We start from the raw sequence: 17131 nt of genomic DNA, 5'->3' as shown, positions 1-17131 counted from the left end.
CTGCCATCCATCTAGGAAGATGAGGAGTTTCAGGGCAGATGGTGCAGCCACACCAATCCTTATGGCTGATTTTCCACTGGTGTAAACTGAATGTATGCCAGCGGCAGAAGTTAGAGTACATGCCCTACTGCTCTAACTTCCACTGGAACTGGGTGGCCCAGGGAACAGGGAGCTGCAAACAGCTCTCTGCAGGCATACTGTCCACAACATCTGACTGCAGCACAGGGACATGCCAGGGGTTGGACCAGGGGAATACATAGATTGTAATGTGCTCTAGCAATCCTTAAGTGGTCCCCAGGCCACTCAAAACTGCTCTGGGGGCACAACAGAGAAACAGGGAGCCATGACTGGCTCCTCCCCACTCTTGTGCCCTATGCAAGATGGAGGCAATACAGAATCTGGCCCAATATGTTACCATTCGAGAATATTAAAAGAGTTAGGAGATCTTACAGATATCTGGTATTGGATTTCTAAAGCTTTCCTTTCTATATCAGACACTAAGGGTCTGAGCCAAAGCCTGCTGGAGTCCCTGGGAATCTTTCCACGGACTTCTGTGAACGTTAGATCAGGCCCTGAAACATTCTTGTAACTTAATATCTGAATCTGTGCCCCTTTGTCAATTTGCAGCCTTGATAGCACTATGGGCCTGATTCTGCAGCCCCTATATAAACAAAACTCATATGGAAATCAATGGGATTTTTCTATGCATAAAGCGTGTGGCTCAAGCCTAGTATTCAGAAACCTCAGTTATGATACAAAGAATTTTTTAAAAATCCACATCTGTTCTTTAAAACTATAGCTACAAGAAATTCATAATTGTAACTTACAACTCCCAAATTTGAGAGGACAAGCATGACCATCCATTGGAAAATCCACTAATCTCATGGGACATTCTGCACTTATGGTAAGCCTATAATGAAACAAATTGAATATGCTTTGGTTTGGATTTTGTCTAGGCAGCATAACTTTTCTCTACAGTAATTGAAAGAAGCCAAAGAAATAAACTGAATACCTCATTGTGTATAAGATGGTGCCATTTCTCATTATTCTAAAGAGTTTATTTGGGGCTGTCATATTATGCGAGACGGATTTTTTCCCATTCCTGAAAAAAGTGTCAGGTGTCCACACTTTCGAAACCATCATGTTATTAAGTCTTAAAATTTCAATGGGACCATCATATTTTAATCTTTTGTCCACCCATGTCTGACGAAAGAAGACATCCATTGTGTATTCCTGTAGTATATTGCAGAAAAAACAAATGTTACACTTTTATGTGTATGTTTCCCATAAAAATCCCATAGGAGCAAACAAATGAGTGGCGAAGTAAATGTTGTTAAGTCAACTACAAAATATATTTCTACCAATTAAAGTGAATTGTGCACTTCTTAATACCTTAATTTCCCACATTAGTCATATAAATAAATTGCTATACATATTTAATCATTCAGGAGTAATTACTATAATCTAATAAAATTGCAGGAAGCAGACAATTAAGCTTGTACTCTAGCATATAACTGGAAACAAAATGACTAATGTGATAACAAGTGTCAATGGATTGTAAAAAAATCCATGGTGGGTTTTTTTGTTTTTTTTTTTACAGCTGGACAGATTAAAAATATAAGGACACATGATTTTTTATTTCTCCCAAGTTCACCAAAATCACAGAAGGAAATATACATCTAATTTCAACTGACAAAAGCAGATGGTTTACTGAAAAGGGATCAATAGTTCTTTTGTCACATCTACAAAAAATGTCTATAATAAACCTGCTCCTGCAAACATTTATGTTTTAACTTTAAGCACCTGCGGAGTCCCATTGACTAACATGGGACGACTTACGTGCTTAAAATAAAGTATGTGCACAAATATTTGCATGAATAGGGCTATGAATATGTAACAAGAACACACACACATTAATGAATGCATGAAGGAAGGAATGTTTACTTGGTACTTTTTATCTTGGGATATCAAAGCACTTGCACACTGTCTTACTCGCATAATATTGGTTTAACAGTGAAGGGCACTATCCCCTCTAGCTGTTATGCAGCTGCAGTTTTGTGCTAAAACATCTTAAAATTATTGTGATCTAATTTCTTTCTGGCAATTTTCCAATAAGTGTATGAAATGTAAAACCTCCTCATTAGAGACTTGATCCTGCAAACCCTTCCTCACACAGGTAATCAATCATTGGGCCTGCTCACAACCACTGGAACTACTTATGTGATTAATGACTAGTCAGATGAGCAAGGATTTGTAGGACTGGGCTCCTAATCTTATTGTATGATAGAGGTGGCTTGGCTTGGGGAACTTGTTTCGTGTACAGAAGGAGTATGTAACAATATGCATATCTCATGATCTTTCACTGCTTTTGTCCTGTTTTGTCTCCTTTCCCTTCCACCTTGTGTTCATTCTCACCCCTTGCTATATCATGCCTAATTCAATTTATGGCTATGCAATTCTGCATTATGTCTAATGTTATGTCATTGAGCTCAATAAGGCTGCTTGAATCTGTAAAAAGTCCTCAACATGAATAATAGTTGCAGAATTGAGCCTTAAATCATTAGCGCCTTGGGGCAGAGATTTGCCAATTTTAGTTGCCTGTAAAGTGCCAAGCACACCCATAGTGCTGTATAATTAAATAAGCTGAGCTAATAATTCACAATTAATAATTTAGTTGACAAATACAGTCTTTATTCTGTGGTGATACTTAATTATCTCAAATGTATTCATTACTCAGATTTACTTGGGGCCAGGGTCTAATATCCTTATTCATGCAACCACTTAATGAGCAAGGTGCCATTCAGAAGCCATAAGGCCCTTGAAGAATATCTTGTCTAAACTTGACTCCAAAGCTTAGCAATATATCTACATAATTTGAGCTGTGGTGCTTAACCCCATAAGTCACACAATATTTTTTCTTTCCCCCTTATTAAGGGCTGGGACTTGCACCATAGAAGTCAATGGGACTTATTCTGGATCAGGCCTTGAATGAGTGTGGAAGCCTTTCAGGCACAAATGTGTGCGCATTTAACATTTGTCTTCTGTGACTACTCATGCATGTCACTTTGACATTCACTTTTTGCAAACACTTTTTCTGGTAAAACTCTTTCACTTGAATGTGATGCCAAGAGGGGCATGAAGATGGACGACGAATTCATTTGAAGTGAAAATGTCAACAAATATTTGGAGAATAATGTCATTATTTATCCATTAGTAATAAATACTAAATACTAATAAGCTGGTGAGGCAGAGAAAGGCTAGCTCCAGAGGGGAAAGGCATTTCTGTGACCTCATCAGAGAAATCATCTGCTCTCCGTACAGTGCTCTCAGATACCCCATTGGGCCTGAGTTGGCTCTGACACCAGTATAAATCTGTTGTAAAGTAATTGATGTCAATTCTTTCTACCAGTCTAAAAACAGTCTGAGTGAGATCAGAATCAGGCCTGCTATATCTAATTATAGCCTACAAATTAAGCTGCTGGTAATCTTTCCTACTTTGCATGATTGGCAGTACAGTACAAAGTCATATGAATTAAGCAGTCACTCCTTACTGCAGTTAATGGTTTCTCAGCACCAGAAAATGGTATTTTAATTCCAGAAGTACATACCATTTCTACATCGGAAACAGGTCCAAAACTGGTGACATATATATCTGTTTTGACTTCAGTAACAGGACCTAACATATAAAAAGGAAGTGAGCAAGAAAAATTGAATTTTGCAGATTAACATGTCTCAAAAATGATATCAGCATGTATGCCACATTTTATGCAGTTGTCACTCTGAAGATTCTTTGGCCTAATCAGAGGAAAATACATAGACAGCATGTTCTCAGAACCAAGCCTACTGTAATTTACGACGGTTGCACAGTGTTAATTATCAGATAATTACCTTCACTTGCATAAGTAAATTATCTATGTTTACAATGCAAATTCCCACTCAGAAAATATACTTTGACTCAGTGGATAAGAAAACAGGTGCCACAATGGAAAGACTTAAGCAAATTAGTATTTTAAACAATTAGGGGCCTGATTCAGCAAAACCTTATTACCGAGACCAAGTTATTTTCTAGTAACATGCATAAGTCTACTAAATTAATGGGAATATAAGTATTGTAAGCAGTATGCTACCTTTGACCCATTCTTGCAACTTCCACTGATATTACCACGATGGTCATGAAAGTTGCACTGAATACTTATGTCCTATACTTGTCAATAGATTGGATACAGCATGGGAAATGACAGTTCACTGCAAAGATTCTCCACCGAAACCTATCATTGTTCTTTGCCATTCTATAGAGAAACCACCTCCAGAAGACCAATAAGGATCCAACAGCTAATAAGGGCCTGATCCAACTCCCATTAAAGTAAATCAAAAGACTTCTGTAGACTTTAATGTGAATTGAATCTGTCCCTACTAAGACAGCTAAAAGCAGGAGCGGCGCCAGGGTTTTTGGTGCCCTAGGCGGGGGTCCTTCCACGCTCCCGGTCTTCGGGGCACTTCGGCGGCGGGTCCTGGAGCGAGTGAAGGACCCGCCGCAGAATTGCCGCCGAAGACCCAGAGCCCGGAAGGACCCCCCGCCGCCGAATTGCCGCCAAGGGCGGCAAAATGCTGCCCCCCCAAATCCTGGTGTCCTAGGCGACCGCCTAGGTCGCCTAAATGGAAGCGCCGGCCCTGGCTAAAAGGGTGCTAAATAGTACTAACTATAATGGGTGTTTTGTGATGTGGGCACTAGTCCAATAGCAATTTAACTTGGACCATCAACTCATGTCATATATGCTATTAAACAGCCATTAGATAGCAACAACTTTGGGACATATTTGAACTGGCGAAAGGATCCACAGTTTCCAGTCTCCTGAGATTCATGTTTCTAAAGAAAAGACATTATTTGAGTCTATATTAACTCAGGCTTTTTGATAGTTCTTACAATCCAATAAGAAGCAAGTGAAAACTTGAAGACTTTGTTTCAAAGGCAAAGAATATCTGCCTCTTGTAAAACTGTTGTGCGCACAGATGTCATATTAAATCAAAATGCAGAAAGGAAAGGAAAGAAGAAAGTAGACAACTTGCAAACAAGTGAACTATTTCTCTCTTCAGCCAAGCACACACATTGCCAACTACAAACCAAAAGCAAATTAAAAGTTTGTAAAATTATTCCATTGAACAGCCTGCACATTATGTCTTAAGGAAAAGTTAGGAGAACATGCTAGCACTAATCTCTGTTACTCGAGGACATCAGAATATTAGTACCATATTTTAGATTACATAACCACCTTAATCAGCTACTTCATCTGTTAGCTCTAAGAAACTGAGTTTTAACATTCCTCAAACTCTTTTACTTTCACTTTCTTTTCAAAGTGTATTTTCCCATTTTAATTTCACAGATTGCTATAATTTTATAACTGCATCAAAATCACCAAAGGCACAAACATCCATTGGAATAGGGGCCTCTTGCAGACACAGACTGATTATTTTGGTCTACTAAATTGCTGCAACGTCATGGATGACAAGTTTACAGAGTGTATTAATGGAAATCACTCTTTGGAAACGGAAGATGCAAAACTAAGGCCAGGAAACGGATTTAAAAATCTCAAATTAGGCAACACAGAGGTCTAATGAAAGTACCTCATGGGACCAGTGTTTGAGTAACTAGTTACACCCTCACAACACAGATAGGTGGAGGCTAGAAGCACTGCAGAATAGAGCTGTGTGGCAAGCAGAATTTCTAACATCTCAAAAAACAAAAACAAAACAAAACAAAAACCTGTTCCTAATTTTCCAAAAAAAAAAAAAAAAAAAGTTATTTTCAGGTCAACTGAAATATTTCATTTCAATTTTGAGATTTTTTTTATAAATATTAATTTCTGAACAAAAAGTTATTTTGAAACAGAAAATCAGTTCCAAAAAAATATCAAAATGAAACATTTCAATCTTAACAAAGTGCTTTCTTCCCCCCCAAAACGAAGTTTCGTCAAAATGGACATGTTCCCACGGGAAGTTTCCATCTTGACAAAATAGCATTTTCCGGTGGGAAAATGATGCATTGAAAAACTTTTGATTAGCTCTACTGCAGAAGTAAATGTGATCTGACGCTGCAGTAAAGAAGCATATGACTTTCTAGCAACTACTTCTAGTCAACTCTTAGAATAGGTTTAATGAGCTCCTGAGATAAAGGTCCCTTTACATGGTGTGAATGTGTCTAAGGGAGAATAAAGAAGGAAATAGGAGCTCACAGAGGAGAACTCTCTCTCTCTCTCTCTCACTCACACACACAGCCCTAAAATTAAGGGACTGCTCAATGACTTCAATTGTGTTGTCTCATCGAATGTCAGTGAGATACTGAAATTAATTCCTTACATTTTAAGGCATTACAACCCATAAACCATGTCAATGTAAATAAAATCATTAAATTTTAAATGTTTTTAGGAGAATGTCATGCTTACAAAAGTAAAAAGTGAAATATTAATGGCAGCAGCTTACAGAACTAGACATAAAGAATGCAAGCAATGTTCAAACTTTCAGCTAGAGTTCTACCACTCATCCTGACCAGCCAACACTCTGCTTTTCCTGTTCTCTGGCCACAGGCTACCAATCATGCTAAACTGTTTGGTGGTTTGAAAGTGTGTACTAGGAGCTGGTATGTAGTCAAACACACTTTGACTTGAAACTAAACGACACTCCAGCATGAAAGCACTGTACCACTTAGCTTGAGATTATTAACTATTTAATCATAATGACTTGTTATAAAACCCTAACCTGCTGTTATTGATAGAGTGGACATTTATATATTAAATTACCTTAAGCAGAGGATTGTACAGAAGCCTATTAACACTGGATTTGATCAATAAAAAATTGCTCTTCACTGGACCATGTGAATGTTTCTGCACATCAACAAATCCTCAGAAACATTAAGGAACTATTTACAATACACTTGTAGTGAGTATTTTTTTAAATCCACTAAGTAGTAGGGGAGCCCTACGCACTGCTATGGGCACTCTCAAGCCTGTATCACAGCCTGCAAGATAAAATGCTTCTAGATCTGCTCATGCAGGATTAAAATCAACCCAGGCAAAAAGCTAGAATTAATTGGGTGTGTGCTGGGAAGTTAATGGGTTACTGAAAGGGACAGATTCCAGCCCCTAAAACTATGGACAGGCCACAGGATAATAGCATAGGGTTCCCGTGACTACTATTCCAACCTATGGGCTGAACTGTAGCCACAGGCCTCCCAATGCCCCCTATGAAGAGGTTCCGGGCTACTGGAGCCCTGTAAGTTTTGATCCATTATCTCCTCCCCTGTGCCACCCTTGGCCTATCCTCAGTGGACAACTCTAGGGTAACTGCAGGAACAATGTGGAGCTTACATGGTGCAGAAAGCCTTGTATGGACCTTGGCAAATTTCACTATTAGAGAAATTTCTAACAGAAGAATTAGGAAATTAATTAGGGGTTAAGCTTTGTGCAGAGACTTCTATGTGTGAAGTGCAATTTAGGTGCTAAGCATTGTTAATACCATTATTATGAGAACAGTCCTTTGGGCACTGGGGTACATTATCTGTTTTAGGACTGTCCCCAGAGGTATGGCTAAAATCAACGGGTACAGCAAAAGCAGTTTGTGGAGGACTTGGTACTTTCTCTTTTTAGGTAACTTCTGGCTAGACAATAGAGGAAAATAACATATGTTTGGGATTGGGAAGCCATCAACCAATACAGTTCAAATAAAACCAAAAGAACAATTGGCAAGAATAGCAGAAGGAAACCTGAATGGGGCCAAAGTTTTGGTTTTAAATTGTGAAGTCATGGTAACTGAGTCGGACATTTTTTTAAAGTGAATGTTTAGTGGTCATGGAAGGTCCAAGATAGATAGCACTGGGCAATGCACCCCCCACAACCTATTCAGACAGACAGACAGAGACAGATAGAGAGACACCACATAGGCATCATCTGTTCTCAAATACCAATGCCTCTTCAGCTGCCCATGTGCCTGAACCCTGACCCTCTCCAGGAATAAGGAGATAGCTCAGTCTCTTTGCCTGTTCAACAGTTAGTCTCTCTGCTGAAACTGCCAACAAGGATGGTAACTGGTGCCAATTTCATGATGTAGACACCTGTCTACTGAGAACTGGACAAATATCACCAGCTAATTTTACATAAGTCACTGAACAGCAGACAGATGGTAATGACATCAGTCACTACCAGCCTGGGCCAGATTCAAATCAGCCAACTACAGGTAAACAGTCCCATATCCTGCTAATAATCTCCTGACTCATCCAATCTAACCAGCTGAGGAAGACTGGACAATTGCCTGGAAACCCAATCAGCTTCATGGCACAGTTCCCATTACTAGCCCACTGATGATTTTTAATAAGTACATTAGGCCATATGATGTAGCCTTGAAGCTATGCATGAATTTTTAATAAAGGCTAATAATTGTAAATATTTTTCTATCCTCTAGAAACAGACTAAATTACCTTTCTGTTTTTCCAGTGTATCTTGTGGTTATTTTCTGGCTTACTGGATGTCAAGTCTAAATTAAAGGCCTGACCCCACAAGCCCTTCCTGACTCCGGTATTTCTTACTCACAATAGGAGCTGTACGGATTTTCAAAAGTAGCATTAAACCATTAACAAAATGATGTATTGGTCTCTCTGGACTGGTAGGGAGTGCAAACTCTCTGGAAGTCATGCTCAGATGCTGAGCACTGAGCAGCTAGTGTGTGTCCTGAGGATGGGTGGAAGGACCTTTGTAACAACCCTTCTGGGTAATGCTTGGAGTGGAGCTGTTCAGCTCCACAAAGAATCCATGCACACTTTCACCAATGTGGGCTCTATAGGGGAAACAGGCAAATCCTCCTGATCCTCAAAAGTTATTAATCAGTTACAAACTGAGTAAAAATGCATATGTCTATAATTCAAGTGCAGTACAACTGTGAAATTGACTGTGTAGAGTGGCATTATGGGATTCCATGTTTACTGTCTCTCAATTATTTCCAGATCAAGTAGGCACAGTTTACAAATATAAACAAAGCAGAGGGGATTTTGGGGGCGGGGGTTCTCTAACTGCCAGCTTGTCAAACTCAGTCTAGATTCTGACATTCAAGCTGGTTGTTTCATTTTCAGACATTATCACTAGTAATAAAGACCGTGCAGACCAAATGATGCCGAGTGACACCTGTACAGCCCCAGTGCATTCAGATTATGTTCTCAGTGACACCTGTGTAAACCCATTATCTTCCACTATCTTACACAGGTGTAGCTCGTTAGAAATTAGTAAACAATTCTGTAGATTACGAACAAAAAGGAGTAGAATCCATTTTATTCCCTCTTAGCTGCATCAGCTCTGTCGGCTATGTCAGGGCTAACAGGGAGAAAAAAAAAACAATACATACATAGTTTTGCTAGTCATGTATGCAAACACAACACTGATACACACAGGAGTGGATCTGTTGAATAAAAAGAGGCTACTTTTGCATCATTACTTTTCAGACTAGAACCACACATTAAATTAAGGGGTGGTGGAATTAATCACATCTATAATTTTTAACAACATTTGTTTTTAAATCTAACGTGTATTTCATTAGCCCATGAAATATCAGTGATTTTTAAGGAAAAATATTAATCATGTCCAAACTGGATCCCGTGCTTATTTTACATGATAATTTCACATAGAGGTTAATTATACAGCTTCACCACTAATTTTAAGAAAGGGATCCATGATGTAACTCTCCTTAAAGCAATCCTCACTTTGAAATAGTAGCAGTCAGTGTCTGTCTGTGGCATAGGTGTTGGCATAATCCCCTGGGTCAATAATCAATAGATTGAGACTGAATTACCAGTGTAGTCCGGTGACAGCTGAAAGCAAAACTAGCCCATTAAGGTTTAGTCAGACTCAATTTGCAACAGCAGCTAAAGATTGCATAATATGTGATTAAACACAGGCTGGGCCTGTCTAGCCTGCCTAAACTTGGTTGTCATTTATATGAACCATGAAATTCCTACAATGTCTAGCAGATCAAAAGTTTACTTTGTAAGAATATAGGACTTCCCTCACCAGATCAGACCAGTGGTCCATCAAGTCCAGTATCCTGTCTCTGGCTTTCTCTAGTACCAGATGTTTCAGAGGAAGGTTCACAAAAAAACAAACAAACCACACCACTAGCTGTAATGGACAATTAAGGAATAACTTGCCTACAGTTTCTTCCTAACTCCAGTCAGTCAGTGGTTGGCTTATGCCCTGATACATCCATTATATCCATTTTCATGTTTTATTTATATCTTCTGTCACTGAGCATATTCTCATTATCCTTATAAAGGTCTATTTTTCTGAGTCGTACTAAGCTCTCAGACTCAATGCTATCTGGTCGCAATGGCTTCCACAGGCTAGTTGTATATTGCATATAAAAAGAGTTCCTTTTATTCATTTTGAATTTGCTGCCTTTCAGCTTCATTGATTGTACCTTTGCTCCTGCATTATGAGACTGGGTAAACAGGAGGGCCCCATTTGCCTTCTCCATGCCATTCATTATTTTGTGTCTCTCAATCAGATCCCCATGGTTAAAAGAGTGTCTGAGTGCAGAGCTCAGCTGTGCCAATCCTATCTGGGTGCATACTGCAGGTGGGGATTTAAGGTTTCCAGGAAACTTCTCTGCCCTTTGCATGTCCTCACTGAGATTGGGTATAATAGCAGCCCATTTCCCTGCCCTAAACTCATTGACTGCTCCAGGCGAACAACTCCATCAGCACTAGCCTCCCCAAAGTGAATGGCAAAAGAGATCATGGCCCCAGTCCACCTCCTAAAGAGCCAGTGGATCTGGCCTAATGTGGGAAGGAAGCACATGCTGCAACGTCAAAGAGGGTGGGGTATGAGCTAGACTCCCCCATGTTCCAGGAATTATTGCCACTCCACGGGTTGCCACCGGGACTTCCAGCTCTGCACTACCACTTGTGCTGGGATGTGTGCCTTCAAGGCACAATCAACTCCCTAGAGACATAATTCCTACTTGCCTACATCTGTGCACACAACTCCCATTAACTTACCGTAGGGGTTATGCCAAAGATCAAGTGCTTCATGGGCCTTACCCTAAAGAAAGAGCCATTTGACTTTATTTTCTCAATAGTACGTGCTTTCAAACTCACCAAATGTACAAAAATACAGACTTGTGCTGATCCTGTTCCCACTAAATGCAACAGCCAGAATTCTTTTTACTTCAGTAGGAAAAGGGGCAGGCTTACCATGTTTACCTGAGAAACCATGCAAGTTCTAAGGGACCATACAGTCCATTAAGAAAATAAACACACCAAAAATCATGTGTTATACATATACACATATGAAAGTATGACCCTAATTGGGATATCACTTGCACTGGTGTAAATCAGGAGTAACTCCATGAAAGTCCATGGAGTTGCATTAAACCAGTATGCATGAGACCAGATTCAGGCACTATATATTTACTCAGGTAAATAATATACCTTTAAAAATCACTTTCAATTATATTACTTAATTTAGTACAAGATCCCCAGTGAAATGTGAACAAGCTAAATTTTCAGAGAAATACAGGTGTTATAGTTGTTTATAGAAGATTTCTTTCTTCCTTTTCTATTGTGATAAAATAAAGGAAACACACAAGCCGTGAATTCACATTGTGGCTAGAACTGGTGCTCCATCTGATTTTTGCTTCTGAAAATTTTGTGGCAGGATTACCATTTCTGGTAACGCTTTTAGAATTTTGCAACAGATGAGGACTATATATGCAAAATCATAACTTTCTTTTTGTAACTACATTGCAGGTATTTACTGTAAACTCCATGCTCTTCTGATCCAGTGCATCGTAATGTTGTTTTGATTTGGAAAGTAGGGTGCATTGTAAATTGTAATGAGAATACTGAGTGCAGTGTAATGGAATACATATATTGCAGATAGTGTAATTGACTTGAATTATACTATAGTATACTTCCAAACCTCACAGAGCAATATTTTATTCATTAGTCTCTACATATTTTCCCACTCCTGAAACACCACCTGATTATCTTCAAAACAGCTGTACACTTGAAATCTTCCTGATTATACTTCACAGCTTTCTTCTACAAAATCGCCCTTTTAATTTTTGGAAAAATTAAAGCCAAACTATCGATTTAGTTTTATGTTGCTATTCATCAGGTTATTCCCCTGTCCCAAAATCTGTAAATTCACTACTATTCTGAAAACAGCCTTCTAAAATTTAGAAATCATTTCATAGATATCATGGCCTTTTTCATGAAAATGTCTATTTTTGTGTACGAAAACTGCCAAACTCACAATGCACAGTAACCAGGCATATGTTTTTGGTTTTGTATTTGTTTTATTAAGTTAATTGATCGTTAATGAATGGCACCAGCCTGACTTGCATGGGAGACCCGATTCCTCCATTTATCCACAGAACTGATACAGAATGGGTAATAGCTTCCCCACCCACAGTTTTACATGAGGTTCAATCCCATACACTTAGAAGTGGTCCCACAAGTAAGATGGTAGTTTGTCTCTATGCTCATTCAGCCTCTCTTCTGTTACTGCCAACAATTGTGCTAATTAATGCTAATTTTGAGAGTCTGGATCCATATTAGGCTTGATCCAATTCCTATTAAAGTATTTTCCATTCAGTTTTATAGGCGCTGGAGATATCCCATTTTTAGGAAATCATCCCCCCAAAAAATCTTTCCCATTTTGCCTGTGCATGTAGAATTTTTCACAAATTGTTATTGTGGCAAAGCTGGCATATGCCAGAAAAATTCAAAAACTATGGCTAGCTTCCTGAGTCTGATTCTAATCTCACTTACACTAGAGGAAATCAGAAATAACTCCATTGAGTTTGGGTGTATAAAACTAAAGTCATAATAATGCCAGGGAACTAAGTTCTTGGGCCTTGTTTGGAGCTGCAAGAGCTATGGATGGTAAATAAGCTTCAGCACTGAATATTATGCTGTTTGTCAGCATGTGACATAACTTTGACATTACTGAAACATACGGTACTTTTTCCCTGTGAATACTGCTGTCCTCTGTGACACTTGTTTACTATGCATTCATTGGTGAATGACCCACTTTTAAAATATGAATCACATTTACCATAAATATTTATTAGCAAAGACCAGAATACAAGGAAAAACATGATTGAAGAAGTAAATATTTTAATGATTAATCATCTGCTATTACTCTGAGTTCTGTCAAAGACTCAAACCTCAACATTTATATGCATTACTTTATGCTAAAAGCGACTCTTGCCAGTTCAGGTGAAGGTAACTTTTGCAACTAAAGACACCTTCTTAAAAAATTAAAGTGTATTTTTCATGTATTACTTATAAGCTTTATAACATTAAAACCACTCACCTTTGAGTTTTAAAGTTAGCTACTAGAAGAAACATCAAGCAGTCTAGTCCCCATATTTTAAAATATTCACCAAAAATACATTTTTCAATCTGAACTCTGGGTTTTTCTTTCACCTGCAAAGCCTCAACTATTTATTTACATTTGTAGTTGGGAGGTGAGAAGGAGGATAGAATTCGCTTTTGCTTCCTGTTAGAATTTTTAAAAAGCCAATAACATGTTTTTAAATTATTCTGTATTTAGACAATAGGCTACAAATATATAATCTCCATAAACTGTATATTGGGTTACAAATTCAGCATTCTCCGCTCATTTTAGACATTCAAATACTTCACTTAAAGCATATTTTTACATGCTTAATAACTGTGTGTTCAAAAAAGAATGACGAAGTCTTGTTCACAGCACATCCCTCTGAAAGAAACCTGCAGAAGAGTAATCTGTCTTTAGGAGAGTCAAACTGCAAAAGACCATCTGCGTAAATTATCCTCACCGGTGCTTTAACAAGATTAACTTTATTTACACCTAATGTCCTAAGCCTAGCTTATAGAAAGCCCACTCCATAAGGTAAAAGACATCTAAAATAAACAAACATTGATTTATGGTGCTGTGTGTGTTTCTCTTGTATGGTAGAGTCGTGCATGAGTGCATATTATTTGGTATGTATATGGAGTGTTTTAGCTTGGTGTAGATGTATCAAGTGTATGAAGAAGGTATGTCAGGACAGGAGCAAAGTATTTCACAGAACAAGCCTACATAAAGCCCTCTTTCAAATCTGATGGGTAGTAGCCCCATGACTGTCTTTGTCAGCTTGGTGCATCACCAGAGATGCTGTGTCACTTTTCTTTTTCCCAAGCCTACATTTTAATACCCTCATTCCAGGAAAAAGTAAAAACTGGATTTACCTGGATCCTGATGTTTTTTGGTCCCTAGCTCCCAAATTGTACCATCAAAAGAGAGAACACACTGTCTAGCTTCTCGTGTAGCACCAGAAAAAAAACCCTGGCCCCCAGTACATCCTGGCACAATTGTGCCACAAAAACCCAGATTCAACACATGGAGCCAGCTAAATATTGTTCTAAAGAAAAGGCAAAAATTGAGGCATTTCAGTTAAAAATTGACAGGGTCCGATACCCAATTTGTATTTTTTTTCCAGTACTATTTGAGCAGATGCATCAGGGTCCAGATTTGTCAGTGAAATAGGAGTAGCTATGCTGGTTTCTATTTAGATTGTACATGTAGGATCTTGGGGTCAAAAATTGCCAAAATCCAGCTGGATTCAGGTGTCAGATACCTATTTTTGCACCCCCATTGTGCCAATATATGTTGGGCTCAAAATATTTTTAGAGCAGTAGGAGCAGCTAAACCCATTCTGTGTTAAGCAGTGGAACTTGGGAGATGGGGGCTAAAAATTAGCAGGATCCAGCAGTGTTCAGTTGACAGATCTGAATCTTTGCACGTTGTTATGCTGAAATTTTTGGCACACTCAGTATAGCTAAACTGGTTCTATGTAGTGGAATTTGGGCTATTGCTGCTTAAATTTGTCAGGACCCACATGCTGGACTTGGGCATCTATGACACTTCTGCTCCAGCGTCCAGATTCTTTTGGTGCAGTAGGTGCTCGACTTGCTCTTTATTTTGATGGTACGATTTGGGAATCAAAAATCAAAAGGGATTTGGCAGGATCCAAGTAGATCCAGCTTTTTTGCTCTCCTTGCTCCCACTGATTTAGCTTCTCCTCAGGCTCTGAGGGACAATATTTTTGGGCGGGAGGAGCAGGAGCGGTATTTTCACATTATCATTCGTCAATAACAATCAGGATCATTACTTTTGTTTGTTTGTTTTTTAAACGCACAAAGCCTACCTAGTTCTCCCCACAGACAGACACACAGGCAGACTGACAGACAGGAGGGACCGTGCACAGTAACCATACCCCCAAATCCAGGACGCAGCCTGTTGTCATAACCATCCAGGAGACTGTTCAGGATGCTTGTAAAATTCTCCGGCCATAATTTCTCCTCCTTTTTGATCTGTCCCGGGGGCTCGGTGACGCTGCAAGGGGAACAGACAAGCCATTATCATTGTTGATGCGAACGGGGGGGGGGGTAGGATCACCCAGTGGTCAGGGTGGGTTGTCTTCATCACCACCACCACGTCCCCCTGCCCCGGGTCAGAAGCAAGGTCCAAAGCCAGCCGCGCCGGGAATCAATCAAAGGGCAGGTGGCGGCGATGCAAGGTGGCCTGGATCCGCTGGCTCGGGGGTACTCACCAGGTCGCCAGGCACAGGAAGTGCAGGAGGGTGATGGAGAGACCCGAGGACATCGCGATCACTAGCTCCTTGGCAGAAACCATCTTTGCATGCCATTCTTCAAGCCTGGCCGCGTCCCCCGTCACTCAGTGCCTTGTCCAGGGGAGAGACCCCAGCCGCTGGCGGGGAGGGGGCAGCCCGCCCCAGAGCACCCGGGCAGGGACAGGCACAAGGAACAAGTGCGGGGGTGGGGGGACCTGTTTGCTCGCGCCGCTGGTTTCCCTGCCAAGCTACATCTCGTGGCTGCCGTGTCGCCGGGCGCTTTGCACATCCAGGCGGCTGGGCGAGGCTGTCCAAGCCTCTAACTCTCGAGGGGGCAACAGGCTCCCGCTCCCCACCTGCTCCTCCCTCCGCCCCTTCGTCCCGCCCCCTGTTAGTCCCTCGCAAGAGGGGGTTCGACTCGATCACATGGAGCCAGGCGCTGCGGTTCGCCTGTTTGTTTGCCCGGCTCCATTGCAAGCGCCAGAGGAGAGGGAGGATCAAACGTGGCAACTACGAGGCAGAAACAGTGGGGGTCTCCTTCCTTCCTCCCTCCCTCTCTCTAGCCCCTTCACACCACGGCTCTGCGGTGGGGTGTTAAAGGGTTAAAGCCTCGCTCCCCTGCCAAGTGTTAATTTTATACTAGAGAGGGGAGGGGCACCGCCACTAATTGGCGAGAGAAAATGTCACTTTAGGAAGAAGCCCATTAATTACCAAGAATTGTCCCAGCACTTCCACCCCAATTTGAAAACACATCCCCATTCCCTTTTGGGGCATTATTATACCTTCTTGCCTGCTGGTGACAAATACTTTCACTTCTTTGAAACACTGTCTCCCAGAATGACGCAGACTTGCTGTGAGACTTCCCCCTCTCTTCCCCTGGTGGCTCTCTCCCCAGCTGTCCTGGTGATGATCATGGTGATGAAGTCTTCATTTGTCTTGACTGTCTTTTCTCTCTTAGGAAGGGGTGGGGGAGAAACAAACCCACCAGCCACAAAGAAATGAAAGCCTGGCGCATGTATTTCCTGGGTGTGGGAGGTTTGAAAGAAGGAGACTTTTTCCCACGTCGATCGTGGTATAAAATAAGGGGGGGAGGAAGAGAATTGTAGCTGCAGTGTTAAAAACAGTGCACACCCAAAATGGATGCAATAGAGCTAATTACCCTTTTATAGAAACCCGGAGATGCCACACAGAGAGAGCAGATAGCTTGCACATTCAAGGGCTGCTTGTTTTGTGGTTGGTTGGTTGGTTTGGGGGTTTTTTCCCTCCATGATGATGACACCAGCTGTGATGACCCAAACAGTTTCCATTATATTAAGTCCAAGGGATTATGCACCAGTTACAGAGAGATCCCTTTTGAAATGTTACTACTCAATCAGAGGTTGTTGGGTTACAAGGTGTCTCCCCCTCCCCCCTTCCTTTGTCTCAGTCACATTGAAAGTGTTTACTGTGAACATCAACTTGTTCTTCTGATCCAGTGTACTGTAGAGTTGTT

General features: G+C 40.5%; 1 protein-coding gene across 2 annotated transcripts in view; it reads right to left on the bottom strand.

Annotated features, from left to right (window-relative positions):
* The window catches only part of GABRA4 (gamma-aminobutyric acid type A receptor subunit alpha4), a 59220-nt gene extending 43511 nt beyond the window's left edge, over positions 1-15709 (bottom strand). The window contains exons 1-5 of one of the 2 annotated variants that reach the window (XM_065404602.1): positions 15681-15709; positions 15283-15401; positions 3609-3676; positions 1013-1233; positions 828-910 (exon numbers count right to left, since the gene is read on the bottom strand). In XM_065404602.1, the coding sequence (XP_065260674.1) occupies positions 828-910; positions 1013-1233; positions 3609-3676; positions 15283-15401; positions 15681-15709 (520 nt within the window). Of the gene's footprint in view, positions 1-827; positions 911-1012; positions 1234-3608; positions 3677-15282; positions 15402-15618 lie in introns of both variants that reach the window. The other variant, XM_065404601.1, reaches the window with a different exon arrangement.
* Between the last annotated feature and the right edge of the window lie 1422 nt (positions 15710-17131).

The sequence above is a fragment of the Emys orbicularis genome, chromosome 5 (genome assembly GCF_028017835.1).
Source record: "Emys orbicularis isolate rEmyOrb1 chromosome 5, rEmyOrb1.hap1, whole genome shotgun sequence".
Classification (NCBI taxonomy): Eukaryota; Metazoa; Chordata; order Testudines; family Emydidae; genus Emys; species Emys orbicularis.
Note: the sequence above shows the minus strand (reverse complement) of the source record. Positions and strands in the feature narration are given on the sequence as shown.